The sequence below is a fragment of the Rattus rattus genome, chromosome 11 (assembly GCF_011064425.1).
Source record: "Rattus rattus isolate New Zealand chromosome 11, Rrattus_CSIRO_v1, whole genome shotgun sequence".
Taxonomy (NCBI): domain Eukaryota; kingdom Metazoa; phylum Chordata; class Mammalia; order Rodentia; family Muridae; genus Rattus; species Rattus rattus.
The window spans coordinates 97,109,759-97,131,980 of record NC_046164.1 but is presented as its reverse complement, the minus strand read 5'-3'; the positions used below and the strand labels follow the sequence as shown (position 1 = coordinate 97,131,980).

At 35.9% G+C, this 22,222-nt stretch overlaps 1 protein-coding gene across 3 annotated transcripts in view; it reads right to left on the bottom strand.

Moving 5' to 3' along the window:
• The window catches only part of Ccdc88a (coiled-coil domain containing 88A), a 160,564-nt gene that overhangs the window by 4,228 nt on the left and 134,114 nt on the right, over positions 1 to 22,222 (bottom strand). The window contains exons 23-32 of one of the 3 annotated variants that reach the window (XM_032916264.1): positions 19,327 to 19,472; positions 14,342 to 14,434; positions 14,005 to 14,219; positions 10,482 to 10,565; positions 9,312 to 9,515; positions 8,522 to 8,593; positions 6,759 to 6,839; positions 4,539 to 4,807; positions 3,891 to 4,353; positions 251 to 350 (exon numbers count right to left, since the gene is read on the bottom strand). In XM_032916264.1, the coding sequence (XP_032772155.1) occupies positions 286 to 350; positions 3,891 to 4,353; positions 4,539 to 4,807; positions 6,759 to 6,839; positions 8,522 to 8,593; positions 9,312 to 9,515; positions 10,482 to 10,565; positions 14,005 to 14,219; positions 14,342 to 14,434; positions 19,327 to 19,472 (1,692 nt within the window). In that variant the 3' untranslated portion in view covers positions 251 to 285. Of the gene's footprint in view, positions 1 to 250; positions 351 to 2,634; positions 4,354 to 4,538; positions 4,808 to 6,758; positions 6,840 to 8,521; positions 8,594 to 9,311; positions 9,516 to 10,481; positions 10,566 to 14,004; positions 14,220 to 14,341; positions 14,435 to 19,326; positions 19,473 to 22,222 lie in introns of those variants that run through there. The other 2 variants (XM_032916263.1, XM_032916262.1) reach the window with 2 other exon arrangements.

Genomic DNA, 22,222 nt, shown 5'->3' with positions numbered 1-22,222 from the left:
ATTTCAGATTATTCACTGCTAAAATTAAATTTCAATTGAGAGAAAATACTTTTAAAGGCTTGCTACCCAATTAGACAGACAAAAACCTATGGCAGCCAAGTAATCTTTACTAATTAAGCAGGAGAGAAAGTCAGTGGATCTAGCAAGCAAAATGTAATCTGTTAGTGCCATATGCACTTGTTATCATATTTAACTCTGTTAGTCTGACAAATGAGACTGAACTTGTTTACGATTCAAGCAGGAAACTCACCCCTCTGCCCACATGTCATGCAGTGGGCCACTGAATTAGGAGCTTTGTTGCTCCCTAGACCTGCTTTTTGAATTCCTGCTTTCTTGTACTTTGTTCACATCTGTGGGAGAAAAGTAGTTCACGTTATTTACTCAAAGGTTCAATAACACAATTCATGAAGATAAACTAAAAAGCTCTTACTGAGTAGGACAAAGAGGAATTTGAAACTTGGAAAATTATTATTTTTTTTATATTTTAAAGCTGTAAGAAACATAGTTATGAATGTGTCAACTATCTTATATAAATCTAAAAGTTGTATTTTCCCCATCCAGTGTATACTTAACTATATTCTGATAATAAAGTAATATATTCATGGCCATCACATAATTTTAAGTTAAAAAAGTCTTGCACTATAACAGTAGAAAGCATCTGTACTGTAGTATTCTTTACTGTGAACACTGGGGCTATGGCATAATTTATAGCTATTTACACTGGTTTAACTTATGTTATTCAAGCATCACAGTAACATCATATGGATATAATCTATAGAAGGCCAGGAGCTTTAAAAAACTGTCAGGATAATCAGACCACAGAGGTTATCTCAGGGCAAGTAAGTGCAGCTGCTTAACTCACAGCTGCTGCTGCTTTCTTTTTTTTTTTTTTTTTTTCTTCCTTTAATCTCACCACTTTATTAGCTGGTACGGAAAGAAATAACTTCTATTATTCCACAGAAGCAGAAAGTCAAGTTTACTATTTGGTTGAAAGACATACGTTTATCCTAAAATGGGCAATAAGAACACCCAAACATATCATTCTGCCATGTCTTCTGAAAGCCAACTCTCCTTTTAGTATACCCAGGCTCACTGAGACGAGCATTTGTTCAACCAACACCCGGTTAACCTGATATGCATGTGTGGAAGTAGAGGAAGAATTCTTTCAGAAGTGGTTACAGCTGCTTCATTTTTAATGCTGACATAAAAATCTTTTGGGAAACACTGGCTTACTAAGGCTGTGTTTACTCCCTACCACTGAAAAGGTAAAGTATTAGTGGTGTTTGATGAACCTTTGACAACATAGTATGTGTTGCATTTGGAAGAATTCTACACTGCAATCTTAGATAGTTTGCAGGAAATATGGACATAGTATTTACCTCCCTTACATGCAGTGTATCCTTTGGATTAGATGTTAGAGACAAAATACTTCACGTTTGTTTTCATAAAATAAAACAATATAGCTTTTATAAATTACATAGTTTAAAATATATTTTGAATTAACAAAATTAGCAACACTTTAAGTGTGCAAAGTATAAGGCCAGTTTTATGATGTGCAAAGCCAAGTAAAGCGTTTCTGCCACACAGCTGCGCCTGTCTCAGCTGTGCTTCCCATTCATTAGTAGGCTATGAACAAAAGGGAAAACACCACAAAAATGTCTGAAGTATTAAGACTGACTAAACAAAAAATTCATAGTATACTGTAATGATATATTCATGCAGAAAGCATATTAGGTGATACTAAAATATATAAAATACTGCTTGTGTTCATCTGATCACCTGTATCAGAACTATTTTAAGAATAGCTGTAAGGAAAGAAACACATGGTAGCAATATAAGCAAAAGGGTTAGGTCTACCTGTAAAGTGACCCTGGGTATATACAAGGAGAGATTTTCAAAAGGATACAAATTGAGTTAATCAAAGACTGAAGATTTCCCCTTTCATCTGTGTTAACAACAGCAGCTCAGTTCAGAGGTTAAGTCCAGGAGCAGTAATCCCTTCACTCATGGACTTACTTATGGTGCCTACCTAAGCTGAGCTATTTATTATCAATCATATTTAGGCTGAATCAAAATTACAAAAACATTTCTGAGACAGTTAAACATCCTGCAGATGTAAGATTATAGATTTTTTAAATACCGAGAAATTAAAGCTGATTTGGTTTAGAATGACATGAACACAGAAAGATACTTTAAGACTATATGAAATTTGGAGTTCGAGTTTATGGCTATTATCTCTATCTTGTGTGGATTGTTTTGGAGCGTGGGGAGCTAAAGACTATTTTTGTTTGTTTTCTTTTCTTTTTGTTTGAACTTTTTGAGACAGGGTCCCACTACCTAGCCCTGGCTAGTCTGACCTCTGCCTCCCAGAGGGCCAGGGTTAAAGGCACACACCAGGCAAGACTATGCTTTTAATACAACAGATTTTAGAATAATACCACAGAATGCATTTTGAATTTTTATGCTCACAAGTGCTAATTTTATACTCTAGCACAATGTATTAATTTTTAAAAAGTTTGCATTAAGGATTTACATATTCAGTTTAGTAGTAAATTAATGACAGAAGTTAAATTTTTCATCATTTAAAAATCTTGATATTTTTCTGGATTGAAGTAACAATACAAACCCCCAAGATAATGAGTAATTGGTTTATTTCTCTTTGACTCATATGTTAAAAAAACTAGAAAAATTTTTGTGTTAAAGGATTCCAATAAAATAGTCACCTTGAAGGGGAGTATTTAAGCTATTATATTTATCAGAAAAAGAACAGCACCAAGAAGAGAATTATAATACAACACTCCTACTCACTGTGTAAATCACATTTAAATTTGATAGGAAATTCTAGAAATAACACATTTATGAACAATATTTTAAATTTGAACAAAGTTTGATGAATGTAAGCATTAGTTCAAATTGAGTTGAACTATTAACTATTTCTTTGAAAAGAGAACAAAACAGATAACATGATTAAGTGACAAAAAATACCATTTCAAAAACATTTCCCTTATTAATGCTGTACATGTGCACATTCAGGAAATAAAGGAGGGGCGGGAGGAGGCAGGCAGCAGGAACAGCGAATGAACACGCTTTTTAGAAGCAGCCAAACAATGACTTGGATATGTTTTCTTGATAACAGAACATGCAGCTACTTTGACATGCTCCACAACATCAAAGTGTCTTTATCATCTTTATCAAGTAGTAAAAAGATGTGAAAGAGAAATGTGGGTGGGGTTTTAAAGGCATGCAAAAATGCACAATGTAATTACTACTTCATGCAGACTTTGATGTGGTTACACATTCATGTTTATATACATGCCCTTTTATACAGCTGAACTCCATGTAACAGTCTTAAAATATAAGCCCAATGAGTAATATTAACATATTTGGCAGTTTTGATCAAATACAACCATATTCATACCAGACAGTCTGACTATCCTCTGAAACTGCTAATGCAACTTCTGTGTCATCAGGGTAGAGGCACTCAGGGATGATAAGACTGCTGCTACCTACAGAGGACTGTGGCTTACCGTGACTGGGGCTCCGACTGTCAGAAAACTGTTTGTTATCTTTCTGTGCAGCTTTATCCAAAGAGGCAAAGGTCTGTTCAGTGGTTCTACTGAGTGACTTGGGAGGTAACCCACTTATGTTACTAACCAATTCTGTGTTCAGGGATAGAAATGGCTGAGATGAATGAACTACAGTAAATGCCCCAGGGCTGTCATTACCTGATATTCCAAATGTATCATTAGACATTTTAACAGTGGTGAAAGTTTGGTTTAGAAAACATGGCCCTCCTGAACGTGAATGTCTAGCCTGGGTGTAAACAGACTCAGGTGTGACTCCAGAGTGTGTCAGCGTACCAGAGGACCACTGCTGTGCACGGTACTCACTAGAGGCTGCTGCAGGGCTGCTGCCACCAGCAGGAGGCGGTGCTGGCTCAACTGACACGGGCAGTCTACTGTCCTTGCTCAGAAAATCATGGATGCTTGTCCTTCGCGTTGTTCCTTCAGCAGTAGAGATCACACTGCTTGCACGAGGTAAAGTGGCATAAGGATTGCTATCTTTTGATTGTCTCGACACAGAGGTTTCTTTTACTAGTTTTATCTTCCCTTGAGTGCTTGGTGTAGGTTTCCCTGCAGAGCTGATGGAGTAGGCATCTTCAGTCTTCTGAGGACCAGTTCTCAAAAATTCAGGCTTAGCTGTCCGTCTGTCATAGAAGTCCCCTGGAGCTTTTCCACTTACTGACCTGGCCAGGGTACAGCTAACTGGCTTGTCTTTCCCCAGAAAGTCTGAAGAGACAGACAAACTTTTCATTACTTCATCTAAAAGATTCTCTTGACTCGAGGACTTCAACTGTTAAAAGGTAAAACAACGCATGTTATGTAGACGAGAGTATAGCCATGCTTAGTCTCCTGATAAACTGGACTACACGCTAGAGCTGGTCTCATCTCTTAGTACTCTATTACTAAATTATTCCCAAGGTTCAGTCACAAGGCAATTGGCTCATTTAAATCAAGTATACCATATAAAGAACTGACCTGTATTGAGGTAAGCTTGTTGCTTTCTTCCAAAAACTGTTGTAGAGTAACAACTTCACTTCCTGGGGAGCCAGCGTTCATCTTGTGATGGGCTTGACTGTCTACTGTTTCAGACATTTTGTGCTGGAGCATAGGGCTTGACCTGGTCTGTCTTTTCAAATACTGAACTGGACTGCTACCACTGCTAGACCAAGTCTCATGATCATGGAGTAGACTGAAATCCCCACTGCTGTGGCTTTGTGGCCTGCTTTGGATATTAGCTGCACCTGCTTTTGGAGTAAATGTGTTGAAACTTCAATAAGAAATGAGACAATGCTATGTAACATTTGTTAGCAGGTTTCTAACTATCACTAGCCACACTGACTTTAAACTTCATTTTACACATGCTTAGGGAAGCTATGTTACTTGTTCCTCAGTCTACCAAGTGGATACCAGAGCTCCTTTTCTGGCTTGATTAAACTGACAAATATTTTAAGTTCTATTAGAGTAAAAGTGTACTTTTATCATCAAAGTCAAATCCTAAAGAGTGTTTCACATTAAACAATCATTCAATGTATTGAAGACTAAATGAATGAATAAAGCAAGTAATAAATAACAATTCAGATTCAAATAACTGTAAAATAACTCACAACTTGAAAAAAGGATATATTTTAAATTATTACAAAATGTTAAAGCCCAAAACATTTAAATGCAAAAAAGCACTTGAATTTTGTCTCTATTAAGTCTCCATTCAATTACTTAATTCAAAGACTTCATACTAAATGAAAAAACCCTAAAATGTCTAAAAAAAAAAAAAAAAAAAAAAACAAACAAAAAAAAACCCTTAAATACCATACACAAAAGGAAAGTTGAGTGGAGACATGAAATAATTAGACAAGTCCCATAAAAAATGAAATAGTTATTTCAGGTAGGGTTTCACTGTACAGCCTAGGCTGGTTTGGATCTTGATATGTAGGCAAGGCTATACTAAAATTTAGAATTCTCCTATTTCACCAATTCCAAATGTTGGGATGACAAGCACATGTCTCTGTGCTTGGCTTACTCTTTCTTCAGGATCTGAATTATCTGGCTGGTTCTAATGTCCACTATTGGTATTGTTACCAGATAATCTTGAAAATCTTACTTAAGGTTTATTTATTATAGAACGGACACCAGTTCTAGAACAAAGTTCCTAAGAATGTTCACTATTCCTTAATAGGACTGAGTAACAGTAATAAACTGTAGAGTACAAGACAGAAAATGATTCAATCATAAAGAGTAAGGGATCATAGAAGAATTTGTATAAAGTTGTGATATTTTTCAGAACTAAGATTTTCTTATATTTTCAAATTAGTATTTTTCATAGCTTCAGATTCAGATTTTTTAATCCAATGATTTATACAATGAAAAATCAATTCCTCTCAAAATCATGTATTTCAAATCACTGTAATAAAAAGTTATGAAATTAATTAAAAATGAGCGAGATAAATAGCATTATAATCTAAAAGCAATAGAACAAATGCATTCATTATAGCTGTACAATTTTAGAGTACAGAGAAGAGCTATGGTAGTGTTTAACAAGCCCAGAGTCTGTAAAGGCAGTAATATATTTAGAGAAATATATTACAGCAATTACTTAAAAACCTCACATTGAATACACTGAATACACACTGAAATACAAAGAAAACAATCTTGGAGTAATTCTTTATATGAGCAATGTGTATGTCCATATACTTTCTATGTGCCATACACACAAACACACACAATTGCTTGCTTCTTATACTGACAAAGTGAGCTAACAGCATTACTAAAGTATAATACAAGTAATGTACATGCATCATGAAAAAAGATTTAAGGACAGCGATTTAGATGTCAAGCACAAAATGTCACTTAAAATAAGGACCTATGGATACTTATTTTTATCTTATCTGTGGAATGAACTGAAACCAAAATTACTGCTCCTGATTTTACATCTGTATACACCGAACACATCTGAATCCCAATGTACAAGTGCAAGTGTTCCAGAAACTATGGCTCAAACACAGATGATTTGGATTTTGCACTTCATTACCGAAAGATCATCCCATTTTCAACTTTTTCCTCTCTGGTTCTAGAGCTAAACTCAGGCAGGGCCTTGTTCATGACAGAAACAGGTGCTCTACACTGAGCTCCACTCTATTCCCCTTGTAAACAACACTGGAAAGCAGATGGCATACGTCAACAAGTGTACCTACAGCATACCTTTGACTTCATGGAGTGAAGCGTTATTATTGCTATTGCTAGTGGATGTTCTGCCACTATCAAGGCTGGCTGGTCTTGAAGCTAAATGAAAAAACCAGGAGACAGTGCAATGAAAATTCCATCTGAGAGTACTGAGTTTTGCATTCTGGTCATAGAATGCCTTGAGGAACCATCATGCATACTTTCTCAGCCTGGGCATGCTCACAGATGGGGGATCATACATATTAGAAAGCAAAAACAGTTTTACACAGTGTAGTGAGATACTCTGGAACATAGCACTTCTGGAAAAACAGTTGAAATTAAAATAGTGAGAGGTAGGAAGAAGATCATATTTCCATCTGAATATGATTTCTAGAGATGGATACCATGATTTAATAAAATCACATGCTCGTCTAGAGGCCACCAAATGCTACACGTTAGATAAGGAACCCCTATGCTTCCGAGAGCCATAAAGTGCAGGAATGTGACCATCTTGTCTGCACTGTTAACATCACACTAACACATTATTTTTTAATTAATTTTTTATAGGTTTTATGTGTATAAATGTCTGCCTGTGTGCATGTATGTATATGTACCATATTTGTGCCTGATGACTTCAAAATTCTGAAAAGGGCATTAGAGCGTCTGGAACTGGAGTTGTACATTGTTGTAGGCCACCATGTGGTGCTGGGAACTGACTCCAGTTCCTTTGCAAATTAACTGCTGAGCCATCTCTCTAGTCCCTAGCATCCTACATGTTAAAACATTTTTAAAAAATTATAATTATTATCATGTCTATGTACAAGAGAACAAGTTTGTGGAGTTTTTTCTCCATCTACATTTACATGGATTCTGTGGGCTAAACTGAGCTTTCATGGCAAGTGCCTGTACCTGCTGAGCTATCTGGCTGGCGGCTGCTGCTGCTGCTGCTGCTTCTTCCTTCCCCCTCCACTTCCTCCTTTTTCATTTTTATTTGTTTTATGTACATGAGTACACTGTAGCTGTCTTCAGACACACCAGAAGAGGGCATCAGATCTCATTACAGATGGTTGTGAGCCACCGTGTGGAAGAGCAGCCAATGCTCTTAACCACTGACCATTTCTTCAGCCCTTCCTTTTTTAAATTATGTGTGTATGTATGGGTTTGTGCATATGAAAGCAGTGACTGTAGAGGGTTTCAGTTCCCCTGAATTTATAGTTATAGGCAGTTTGTTAGATAATTCATATGGATGCTGGGTACCTAGCATGGGTCCTCTGCAAGAGCAGTATGAACTCTTAACTTCTGAGTTATCTATTTAGCCTCATACATCTTATTCTTCTCTGTACTACGGAAGCTAATGCTGCTCTATGATACTTCTTAAAAATCTGCTTACTAATTAAGTTCTTTTTAGCATGTTATGCATTTCTTACTAGTAATAATTTTATTTGGTAAAACACGATTTTCCAAGTAGGAATTAAAAAAATCTAAAATACTGTAATACTGAAAGTTTGGTTTATAATATTCATCCTTCATCAAAATAAACCCAGTGGTAAAATGCAACTATTAAAATTAATCTTTTATGACAGTGGTAGCAAAATTACCCCTAAAGATTACGTAGGCATATTTTTTAAATGACCTTAGTTAAAAGAGAATACTTAAATGAAACAAAAATATTAAACGGAAAAATTGCAGTATTAGTTTGGGAGAAATGGAGGAAGCAATGCCACATTCACTTATTCAACATGAGACTCGGCACTTCCATTCCGTATTTAACGTATACCATCTAAGTTACATTCTTCGCTTACCATGAACTCTTGATCCCGTACTAGAGTCATCACTAATACCTTGTGGACTTACATCTTCAAAGGATGTAGTATCTACATGAAATAGCAAAATGGATATAAATATATTTTGTACTAAGAATTCATTATAAATATTTATACAGAATATGAAAACTTTTTTAGTCACACACAATACATCTTGATTTAATGTATTCATAGACTCAGGCAGAAACTGGAACTAGAAAAAATTAGTTCTGATGAGAATTGATTTGTTTCAGAAAACACTAGAAGCAATAAAATAATCTCCCCCATGACACTGCAAAGCAAAGCAAAAACCAGTATTGTCTATGTGCTTTGGGGTTTTAAGAAAGAAACATACCACTCCCTCCTCTTTTCCACTTTTTTTCCCTGACACAGTGTTTTTCTGTGTGGGCTTGGCTGTCCTAGAACACACTTTGTAGACCAGGCTGGCCTCAAACTCACAAACATCTGCCTGCCTCTGCCTCCTACACACTGGGATTAAAGGTGTGCGCCATAGCCACCTGGCCTCTCTTCCACTCTTTATCTGATATTCTTCTTTATTTCATGTAACTTCATAAGTTATTTATTACACGAGGAGATCTAGAAAAGATTTTGATTATTTACATAGTATCTTAAAGGTTTGAAATAAGTTGACATTTTTCTAAAGTCAAATTTATATCATGGCTTGATAATTATTTCAGGTTGTTTGGGGGAAAAAGCACACAGGAAGTCAGATTAAAACTCCCATCGCCAATAGTTACACACCACAGTGCAAACAGCAGATGGCCTATACCTTTATTATTAACCAATTGCTTGGATCGGAAGGCTGCAGAAGAGTTGACAGTTGAAAAGTTGATGGCTGTAGTAGAGAAGGCCATAGCTCCCAATTCTTTTCTCCTTTTACCCGTGGAAATATCATCAGGGACCTCCAAATTTTCAGTACTACCTGTCCACTGTCCTCCTGCTAGGACCATGGACTGCACCAGGTCATTCATGGCTGGGATGCAAATGAAAGCAAATGAATCAGCATGGTTAATGGACGGGCTCTTCTTTCTACTTTGTATTATAAGGGATCTGCTTTTATCTATGAACTAATGCAAATGGGCCCAAGACTGTAACTAATAAAGCCATTTGAGTAATGACATGCTTTCAGCTGAGTGAAATGAGGTCAAAGGCTGACTGACAAATTTCAATTCTCTTCCAATCCCCACGCCCCCAACTGCCTTCAAAGACAGAAAGGAATTTTACTATGTACAATTGCCATGCTTTTTGCTATGTTGTGAAAATGATTAGAAGCCTTCATAATGCAGCTTTGTGGTGACAAAAATGGAATGAAATAAGATGGAGAGCAATTTTACACAGTTTCATTACTGAAAATGAAAGAGTCCTTGGTCAGAGCAGGTTACTGAATAAAATCTTCATCTTTAAAAATCAAGTAAATTTACCAATAAATAAAAACCTGAAAGAGATACTCAAAGTAACATTGTATCATTACCCGTATCACTTCGAAAGAGAAAGCCAAGATTATTACATAAAGAATGACAAACATTTTCAAGTATTATAGGCCACTTTATTCATTTATTTATTTAATTAGGTTCATTAAGGAAATAAGTTCCTAATGCTAAAGGGTTTGTTATATTTTTCCTTAAGTAAACTTCTTTGGGAAAAAAAATCTGTCTGGCATATAAAATTAAGTTTGTTTTTGCCAGTTTTGAAAGCACTGGACCTTTACAAGTATATTGCTTGTATCACTAAACATATGCATATATATGTATGAGCAGTATACATATAATGCAAATTCAATGCCTTCTTTGAAAAAAATATTCTTTCAGCTCCTCATATTAAAGGAAGACTGCACTTTGCAAACTAGGAAATTAGTACAGTCCAGAGACAGTTAGTGAGGAATTAGTGGTGGAAGCCAGTGTAGTCATTGGAAAGAAGCTGAGCTGTCATAAAGTCTTACACATGGAACGACGGTAGCAGGCCTTCATTTTGTCTTTATCCTTCGGTCTGTTCCTCAAAAAGGGCAGTCTTTTCAGTGCAACCACTTTAATGTCAGAGCATGAGGAAAAACAGAAACAGGGAAATGAAAGAAAAAAGGGAGAAGAACAGATGGGAGTTAAATGTTGAAATTAAGGACAGGAATGAATGTTGGTCTCAGCTATGTATGCTACATTACAGCTAATGCCCTCATGCTGCTGGGGGCAGTGAAACAGGAAGCATGCACCCTGGGTCTGTAAATACTTGGAAAGCACTGAAGACAATGATGAGGAACATGTATTCTGAGAGCACTGTCAGTCCTATAAAAACAGGAACTGATTAGAATTACTCAGGGAGAAACCAAATTCCCTAGTTAAACTGTAAAAGTAAACTTTTAAAATTAGGCAATGGGCGGCTTATACTATAAAGGATGAATCCTACAAGGTTCACAGGCATCTATTTTTTTTTTTAAACATTTTAAGCTAAAGCTTTCTTTAAAAAAAGTTAGGAAAATCCATATCCCACTGGAGAATTTTAATAATATATATGTGTATATCTATATGTATATTTACATATAGTTAATACACATATATCAACCAAAAATTATGGTGGTGGTCAGATATTTAAAGCAAATAAATTAAAAAAGAAAACCTTAATTTTTTTTTTTAAGTCTCCTAATACTCAATACAGGAAATTCTGATTTGAACTAGAATCTAGTGCATTGTCGAGCAGCACTGTGGAATACACATTCTTTCAAAAGTCTTCCTAAAGGTTAACCAGCAGGTATATCAGGCTCATTTTCCAAAACGTATGTTGTGAGAAGGAGGAAAAAAGAATAGTTTGGTATCAGCAATAAGTGTTAGCACCAGGTTCTGAGAAAGCTAACAAAAATGAACTCCCAAACAAGCAAAATGGAAGGGAAATACAGCATTTAAAGGTATTTGGGGCCTGGAGAGATGGCTCAGCAGTTCTGAACACTGAACACTGGCAGCTCTTCCAGAGGACCCAGGTTTAACTCCAAGCACCCACAAGGCAGCTCACAACTGTCTGTAGCTCTAGTTCCAGGGTGTCAGGCACCAAGCATGCATGTGATACCATACATAAGGGCAAGCAAAACATTTATGTATGTAAAATAACATACTAAAACAACAAATTTAAAAGGGCACATATTTTGAAGGGCCCATAGGGTGGGTTTATGTAAAAAAAAGTGAAGCACTCCCAAAAATTTTTTGTGATTTAAAAAATTAATGCTCAAGTAGAGGAATCATTAGAATTAAAAACTAAGCTATACCTTAGGATGACTTAACATAAAAATGTATACATTTAGGCAAACAACATGAAAACATATTATACACAACCTTAATAACTGTTCTTTCTCAGAAGGTTGTCATTAGCATGTAAATAATCAAGTAAAGCTTTTTTCTGATAAATTGGCATCTATTGAAAGATGTGCAAGTTGTTTCACTTGTTGACTCTGTGAGGAAGAGTCAAGACTCATTTAAACTTTTTAATTTGACATATCTTTTCATGCTTGGTAAACACAGCTATTCTCAATGACAAAACAGGAATGATTGAAACAGCGTGAAAATGGACACTTGGCTAAAACAAAGCTGAATGGTTGCTGCATGCACATGTCATGTGTAGATGCTTTTCTTTTTTTTCCTTTTTCTGTTTTCAGCTGTTTTCAAAGACTGCTTTACTGACATGAGAGACAGACATTCCTCCAAAATGGGCAGGATAAAAAAGAACTGTAAAACTGTCAGGAATGTGACCTTCTCATGGCAATTATGTTTGGAGACATACAATGTTCTTTTCCTGAAGCATACTTAGATTTAGGCAACATTAGTCTTGTTGAGTTTGTGTTTATTTAAAACAAAATCAAAAGTTGAACAACTGTAGGAGAGGAGAATATTGTTTCCTTCTGATTTTTATCCTGAATGTTCCAGGATAGAATAAGAAAGAATGACTTACACCTTAGACAGACAGAATGACATATAAAAGGCTGTGTGTGTGTTTGTGTCTAAATTATATTCCTGTAACTTAAAATAATTAAGGATGCACATTACATTTTTAATAGGATGACAGTGTTTAAAGGTAGAAGATAAAAATGATTTATTAGCTACCTGTAAAGGAAAACTTGATGATCTTTCCATACTAGTATTTATTAATTAGGTGGACACAAAGCTAGATGGAAAAAGATCCTATATAATAATTAATCATCCTATGTGAAACTAAAGAATGATAGTGTTTCTAGAGATTATTAGATATATATTATATGTGCATCTGTACTTTTTGTAATCATTGACTATCTAGGCTGCTAAAACTGTTCTGTGAAGTATATGCGCCAGGTGCAAATACTAACTCCTTTCAGATACAATTTACTCAAGGCTGTAACATTGTTATAGTTTGAGAGCTACATAGACAGGCAACCCGTGGGGGAAGCACAGGTTGCCTTTGTTTACTTTTTATTTCAAAAGAATAGTAAAGTTTGCTTGTTTGTTAAAGAGAGGGTTTTATGTAACCAGCTGGCCTTGACCTCTCCCCAGCACTGACATTACAGGTATGCATCACCACACCTGGCTACCTGTATGTGTTCAGAACTTAGTGACACTGACAATGGTGTGATCAGAGTATACAGTTTTTCAAATATTTTATGAGAATACAAAACCAACTTTGTAGACATCTTCAAAAGCTTAATAAAGAACTGTTTTCTCTATTTCTTAAAATATGTACTTTTTGAGCCTCTTACTTTGATCTATTTTGCTAAAACACATACTAGTAAGTGAACTAAAAAGTCTATAAATTGTATCAGGCACATTTTCTGGGATCTCCGAGTCTCATAGCAAGTATCCCTCAATAACTTTTTGAGACTTCAGTTATCTTTAAATAATTCTGTAAGACCTCTTCAAATTATTTTTTTATTTCCCTAATATAACTTTGCTCCAATTTAATATTATAAAAGAATATGAGCAAAAAGCTCACTGTAAAATACCTATTTTAAGTTAGAGTATTCACACAATAAAATATTTTTTAATTAATTAATTTTATTTATATGAGTACATTGTAGCTATCTTCAGACACACCAGAAGAGGTCATCAGATCTCATTAGATGGTTGTGAGCCACCATGAAGTTTCTGGGAATTGAACCTCTGGAAGAGGTTCAGTGTTCTTGACTGCTGAGCCATCTCTCTAGTCCTTATTCTTATTTCTTATCTTTATAATTAATTACTCTGTGAGTATAAACAGGAAAGACTTGCCTATTTTAACAGCACATTTTAGGAGATGTAGCCAAGCTCTTCTTTGAATGTTCTTTTTATAATATTTTACCTTACTAGCACAATGATGGTTATCTGTATATCTGCATGTACACTATTGTAGTCTGCAATAACTTTTATAAACATAAAGTTAAAATAAAATATCTTTCATCAAACTAAAAGACTGTTGGAAATTATCTTTTAAAAGAGAACTCTAAATCAATAATCTGTTTAAGGCACTTAAGCACTCACTGCTGCTCTTCTTTGTCCCCAGGGTTTGGCCATCTTCTAAAGAGTTTGACCCTACTGAAGAGCTGTCTTGACTGTCTTGATGGGGCAGCTGAAGAAATCCTTCACTGGAGTCTGAGCGGGTGGGTGTTAGTGTTAGAGATTTCTGACGTTCCCGGTTAATATCTTTCTTGGACTTTATCAACTTTCTCATTTTTAGAGTAATCCAGTTGCCTCTCCTAATAGAATTAAAAGAATTCTTAGTCTAAAGTTCCACAATAATCCTCATAAAATTATAAACCTTAATGATACTACAAATAATGTTTTCTTTAAAACATCCTTAAAATTCGGTTAGTGGTACCTTCTAGGAGGAGATGGGTCATAAAATTTGTATTGATCCATAATTTTTTCTTCTAATTTCTCTTTCTGTCGTCTCAATTCATTTAATTTATCACTATAAAAATGGAAATTACATTTTAGAATATGCATAATATTTTATCCAATGACTTTATGACTATTACCTTACTTCTTCCCAGAACATAAACACAGAAACCATTATTGATAAATGAGACCTAATTAAGAAGTAACAATGAGCTTCTTCCATATTTCTCCTTTAAATGTACTTAAAATAAATGAAGCAGAACTTATAAGTTTCAATCTTCAATAGGATTTATTTGAAATCTTCTACAGTATAATTTCATCATGTTATTCTTTTCAACATTTTTTATTAAATAGATATTATACAAACACTATTTCTCTAACTTTTAGTATCTCAAACATTTTTATAATGAATTATACTTTATTAAACATAAACAAAAACTTGCATATTTATTTTTTTTAACAATTATAGATACAGTAAATAATCTTGAAACCACATCTACATGCAGATAGATTTCTTTCCCTTTAGGTTGAATTACTCAAGCTTAATGCGATAGTTTGAACAGCAATGGCCCTCATAAACTCATGTATTTGAATGATTAGCCCACAGAGAGTGGCTCAGTTAGCAGGTGTGGTCTTGCTGGAGTCGGTGTGGCCTTGTTAGAGGAAGTGTGTTACTGTGGGGGCAGGCTTTTTCACATGCTAAATCTGCGCCCAGTGTGGTTCAAAGTCTTCTTCTGCTGCTTGCATATCAAGATGTGGAGCTCTCAGCTTCTTTGGCACCATGTCTACCTGTAAGCCACCATGATCCCTGCCATGATGATAATGGACTAAACCTCTGAAATTGTAAGCCAGCCCTAATTAAATGTTTTCTTTTATAAGAGTTGCTGTGGTCAAGACTATACATGGACTGACCCTGGGCTCCAACCTCATAGGTAGCAATGAATATCCTAGTAAGATCACCAGTGGAAGGGGAAGCCCTTGGTCCTGCTAAGACTGAACCCCCAGTGAACGTGATTGTTGGGGGAGGGCGGTAATGGGGAGGATGGGGAGGGGAACACCTATATAGAAGGGAGGAGGAGGGGTTAGGGGGATGTTGGGAATGGGGAAAGGAATAACAATCAAAATGTAAATAAGAAATACTCAAGTTAATAAAAAAAAAAAAAAAAAAGAGTTGCTGTGGTCATGGTATCTCTTTATAGCAATAAAACCCTAATTAAGACACTTAACTTACATAAAGATTTAGTTCTGACATCCTTCCCTCAATGGATGAATACATTCTATTATGCACTTTCTATATTTATTTCATAATCTTAGTAGTATTTATTACATACAGAAACATCATAGATTACAGAACAAGGTTTTTAAAAAAGCATTCAATGCCAAAAATACTATTTACACAACAACTAATTATGACCACTTATAATGAGGAAGGCATGGAGTTTTTATAACAATGAATAGTTAGGTTGCTTTGCTTGTAATATAGTAGTAGGTAAGAGGACTTACACACACAAGTGACTATTACATAACCAAATAATAACAACCAAATGAAGTACTATGGAAATATAGCAGGCACCTATAAAAGGGAAATTATTTCTATCTTAAACATCCAATAATAAATCTTCTTGAAGACAAAGGCTATATTAAACTAGGTGTGACAATTCTTGCCTATAATCATAGCACTCAGGAAGTAGAGATAAGAGGATTACTCAGAAATTGGAAGCCAGGCTGATGTACATAATGAGTTTCAGTCAGCGAGGGTTATACAATACCCTTGTCTTAAAAACAAGTAGTGGGGGATAGCGGGGAGAAGAAAAAAAGGGCTATATTATAGGGTTGATGAAACGGGTCAGTAGGTAAAAGCAAAGGTTCTTTCTGCCTAGCCTTAACTCTGTCAATTAACCTCAAGTTTGATTCCTGGAACCCACATGGTGGAAGGAGAAAAACAATGTGCCCACGTTGTCTTCTGAGTTCCAAATACAAGCTATAGTGAGTGCACGTCCATAGGCACAAAACACAAACATAAAAATACAAGCTATAGTGAGTGCATGTCCATAGACACAAAACACAAACATAAAAAAATGTGAAAATTAAAAATTTAAATAGGATGAAACAGAAGATGAGAAGTCTAAAGTCTGAATACAGGCAAATAGGAGCAGTAAGGGAGCATCAGGTTAATATTTTCCTTAGGAGGAAATAAGATGCTTTAAGTTCTATTACGAAGTGATATTATGGGCCAAGCATGACATTCTAGTCAACTCTGCCACTCGGGATATCGAGGCAGCAGATCTCTGTGAGTTTAAGGCCAGCTAGGGTTACACAGTGAGATCCTGTTTCAAACCAAACCAAACAACAACAACAACAACAACAGCAGCAGCAGCAGCAGCAGCAGCAGCAGCACAGTAAAACCCAAAACAGAACAGAATCAACCAAACAAAACCATGAAGTGAGAGGAAATCTTCAGAGAATGGAATAGGATATATACTAAAGATTGGGGATAAAGAGAACATTTATGAGGCCAGTAGAGTTGTTGGATGAGGTAGAGTCTACAAAAGATGCTCTATGAACAGATGCTGCTTAAAGGTTACAGAGTTAATGTTTGGAGCTGACACTTAGAGAAGTCTGACCACAGAGGATCACTGCTCCCACTACTATTCTCCTCTTACCCGATCAACTATCATTACAAACCACTGAGGATAGGAATATTTGTTTGCTGTCACTCCTTAGAGAACCATAGGATAGACATTTAGCTAGAAATGTCTTGACATTTAAGGTGGTTATTTATAGATTAATTTCAATGAGTCAAAATAGAGAATATCTGAATGCCAAACACAGAGACCAAAAATCATTGAAATCTGGAAGAGAACTGATGGTGAAACTTAAGACTAAGACAAGAAGGCTTTCCTCTACACAAGGTACAGGAAACTTAAGTTAAAGAATGTTACATTTGCTTGGGATTTCTTAACTTAAAATATCTTCTTATGGCAGAGTCAGGGAATACATATCCCTTAAAAGACTGAAAACCTACAACAAGTTGGCTAGTTACAAGTGAGATTTCTTTGCAATTTTGCATTTATCTTAAAAGTTGACATGAAGTTTGTTCCATGAAATATCTGTGTATTAATATAAATGTTTTATCACCCTAAATTCAACAATAATTTGATGCTATAGAAATACACTGTATGCACCCTGCTTTCATACTCTGTCTTGCATCAAGGTAAAAAAGTTATTTAATCCTTAAAATAGCCCTGGGAGCAGCAGATAGCTCTTCTTTATAGACGGTACAGCCAATGATAGAGAAATAAAGTGCCTTGACATGCACCCTGTGAGCTGAGAACTGAGTTAGGAGGCTCAATTTCAACATCTGGATATTTGTGTTGTATCAGAGAACTTCTTACCTTATTGGGTTAAAGAAAGGGAAGAATTCTGTAAAGTTAAATCATAGCACGACAGAAAGACTGCCCACTGAGCTGCTGTACAGGAACACCTTATCAATAAGCCAGACAATTTTTCTATTATATCCCTCTTGTAATTTGGTCTCAGCTTCATTTTATAGCATAGAAAAAGTTTGTAAACTGCATCTTCATGGTTAAGCCACTTCTTTATTGCTTCCATTTCTTTTACTTGGTTCTACAAAGAATGATTCTATGGTCCTATAACATAATACTATACTTCCTACAAAGAATACTTTCTACATAGAAGTTATACGTTCTACAGAGAATGATTCTATGGTCCTATACCATAACAATATACTCCCACCACATCTCCATGTTTCTGCACTGGTGCTTTCCTGGCCAAATACACAAACTCAAACCAGTCTCCACAGCACCTTAAGCCTCACTGTTGAAAAATCCATTTTGTATCTCACAGACATAGGAACCTACTGTCAACTACATTCTATAGCTCTTAAGATATATCTCTCATTACAGAGTCACTGCACTTAAATATATACTACATTTCTGGCTTTTTGCTTTATATTAGATGGACGTCTTTTTATTTTTTGAGATAGGGTCTGACATAAATCAGGCTGATCTTGATTCCCATTGTAGCCAACCATGTCCTAGACCTTCTGACCTTTTGACTACCACAAGAATGCTGGGGTGGTATAAGGCAAAGGCTACCATGCCCAGTTTATATGAGATCTCTCTCTTACTCACACTGGACTTGAACTCGTAAATTCAAGCAGTGTCTCCACTTCAGTCTGTTAAATGCTGAGTCTATAGCTATGAGGCTTGCCCTAAAAATTCTTTTAGGGCAGGACCCACATATTTTCTAGTCAGCATTTTAGTTATTAGCAGATTGTTTATAAGAAACTTGAAAACCCCTCTCAAGGCAGCATATTCTCCCTAAAGTTACTTCTTTGATAGCAGACCACTATATGTCTCATGCTCGCTCTGAAAGGCCTGTTCCAGTTAGCTCTTCCCTACTGTGATAGGGTCCTCAGTCAGCTGAAAACTGGTAACTTGTGATGCAAAGGAGCAAATTTACAAATGGGCAAAAGGGACCTGATTCCCTCACAAATCAGCATGTTCCTGAGGGTCTCACATGGTGTTGTGCAAGTATGTTTTATGACTGGTAATAGAATCTTGAGAATGTTTATGTCCAAAAGACTGTTCCCTGATCACCCTGAGATCTACTACTTATATAAGAAAAAAATTGCTGTTTCTCAATAGTTTGAGAATAACAGATTCTGTCTGATTGTTTAGAGCTCCAAATTCACTACCTGGCTTATTACTATAAGACTCAGTGTGTCCTCCCTCCCAAATGGAAATACTAGTTGTACACAGTCCACTATTGCACCAGAAATTTGTCTTGTGCACTCAAGCAGCAAGATAATTTTAAATAAGAAAATACATACTGAAATGTAAAAACACCAAGAAAAACAAGCATAGATTTTTTTTCTGCCACTAGGTATAGCAGTAATATTAATGCATATTACTTTAGAATACAAAATTATTTGGTACCTACATGTATTGTCTTTGTTCAACATGAAAGAGATCCTTGCTTTCCATATTTTGTTCCAGCAGTGTTCTGTTTTGTAGCATCAGTGTCTGTATCTGATCGAGTAGATGTCGATTTTCTTCCTCTAAATTTCCTTTAAGTTGGCTGAGCAACTGTTTAGATAAAAAATTTATTTCTGAAGAAAGATTTCCATTTTACACAAATCAAGTAAGACATCTAAAACATGATTTATACTTATATATAACACACTGTATTTAAGGAAGACTTACTTGGTCAGAACACTAAATGAGTATTTTAGCGATAATGACACTATGCTAAATTACTTGTTATAAACATGTATCTTTTTTTATAAAGGTTTTTTGTTCTTTTTTAAAAGAATTTATTTCATGTATGAGTACGCTGTTGCTGTCTTCAGACACACCAGAAGAGGGTGCCAGATCCCATTACAGATGGTTGTGAGGCACCATGTGGTTGCTGGGAATTGAACTCAGGACCTCTGGAAGAGCAATCAGTGCTCTTAACCACTGAGCCATCTCTCCAGCCCTATAAACATGTATCTTAATTCTTACGAATATTGGGTCAAATATATACAGTTCCAAATCAGTGTTTTCTATCTTCAAATCTGTTCAAAAGCTACATTCAAATCTTATCTTCTATATAAATGGCTAAGAAATAAATGCTTAACAGGTTAGTTAAAGCTCAAGTCTATACAATGCAGAGAGCCCTGATCCTACCAATATTTGCTCCAAGAATTAATTAACTTAGGTAAAGAACCTAGTTCTAACACTAGAACCATCCTCCTTGCAAGCAATGTTTTCAAGTAAGCTTAGAAGTCTGTGAATAGTTTGGATTGGCTTGATCAAAGACAGTAAAATAATTTAATCAATGATTGGTACTGTGGTGATTTAAATAAAAACGGCCCCAATAGGCCCATAGGGAGTGGCATTATTAGGAAGTCTGACATTGTTCAAGGAAGTAGGTCACAGAGGTAGGTCTCAGAAGCTGCTCAGCCAACGTTGATACCACTTCCTGCTGCCTGTACATCCAAATGTAGAACTCTCAGCTCCCTCTCCAGCACAATGCCACCCCCAATTAAACGCTGTTGTCATACTGTCTTTTTACAGCAACAAAACTAACCAAGACAGGTACTAACAGTTGCTTTCAGCCTTTTGTTAAAAGTCAGCAAAAACTGGAAACACACCAATTTGATTTGATATGCCAAAGTGTACAAAACTCAAAGGACTTATTGTTAAAAGCTATCTTTTCTTTTAGGGTAGATTTATGAGTCTCCAGATCAGGATTCAACAGATCTAGAATGAAGCCTAGAGATCTGTATTAGAAGGAACAATAACAAACAAATTTTTGTTACAAACAAACAAACAAACAAACAAGTAGTTACATAATAACTACTATGCCTCCTACCTACAGGGGAAAAGTAAATATTTAAAATGTTCTCAAATGGTACCAGGAAGAATGCTACTTATGAATATACATAAACATGTAGTTACAACAACTGTCAATATTATATCATGTTTTGTCCATTTACAATTATAAAATTAAAACACGGTAAACTTGTAAAAAAAAAGAGTGCATTTATTTTTTTTTTCTATCTGAAATTTTGCTTTTTTTCCCCCCTTTTAAAATTTTTTTTAATTTTTCTTGGATACTTATATTTCTTTATATACTTATATTTCGAATGTTATTCCCTTCCCTCCCCTCTCCCATACCCTCTCTCCTTTCTTCTATGAGGATGCTTCCACTCCCACCCACCCACTCCAACCTCAATACCCTGTCATTACCCTATACTGGGGAAACAAGCCTTCACAGGACCAAGGGCTTTTCCTCCCATTGATGCTGGACAATGCCATTCTCTGTTACATATGTGGCTGAGTCATGCGTCCCTCCATGTGTACTCAATGGATGGTGGTTTAGTCCCTGGGAGCTCTGGTGGGGTCTAGTTGGTTGATATTGTTGTTCTTCCTCTGGTATTGCAAACCCCCTTAAGCTCCTTCAGTCCTTTCTCTAACTCTTTCATTGGGGTCCCCCTTGTTCAGTTCAATGGTTAGCTGCAAGCATCGTCATCTGTATCAATAGGGCTCTGGCAGAGCCTCTCAGGAGATACCCATATCTGGCTCCTGTCAGCAAGCCCTTCTTGGCATGAGCGATTGTGACTGTGTTTGGTGGCTGCATGTGGGATGAATCCCCAGGTGGGGCAGTCTCTAAACATCTAAGCTTCAAATGCAAGGGCCCCACATTCATAAAAGAAACATTACTAAAGCTCAAAGCACACATTGCATCTCACACAATAATAGTGGGTGACTTCAACACCTCACTCTCATCAATGGACAGATCATGGAAATAGAAACTAAATGGAGACATAGAGAAACTAACAGAACTTATGAACCAAATGGATGTAACAGACATTTATAGAACATGTCATCCTAAAACAAAAGAATATACCTTCTTCTCAGCAACTCATGGTTGCTTCTCAAAAATTGACCATATAATTGTTCACAAAACAGGTCTCCTTAAAGGCTTTGTTTTTAAGACAGGGACTCAGGTAGCCCCAGGCCCAGCATTGTGTGTGTTTTCACTCAGTGTACTTGGATCTGCTAGAAATGGGAAGTTACAGAAAACAAAGAAGAGAGAGTGCAGAAGAAGACCATAAACAAAACTGCCCTACAAGTCTCTTCCAACTAAAGATTCAGAAATGAACCCTTGGGCTTCATTTTTCATGGTATATCAGCATCTTCTCAGCCTAACCACACACTTTTCAACAACAACAACAACAACAACAACAACAACAACAAACCCAGTTACTACCAGTTATGACAAAAAATACAGTCAGAAAAGAGAAAAAAATTTAAGTATATACATAATTCAGTCAACTGTCACAGGTAAT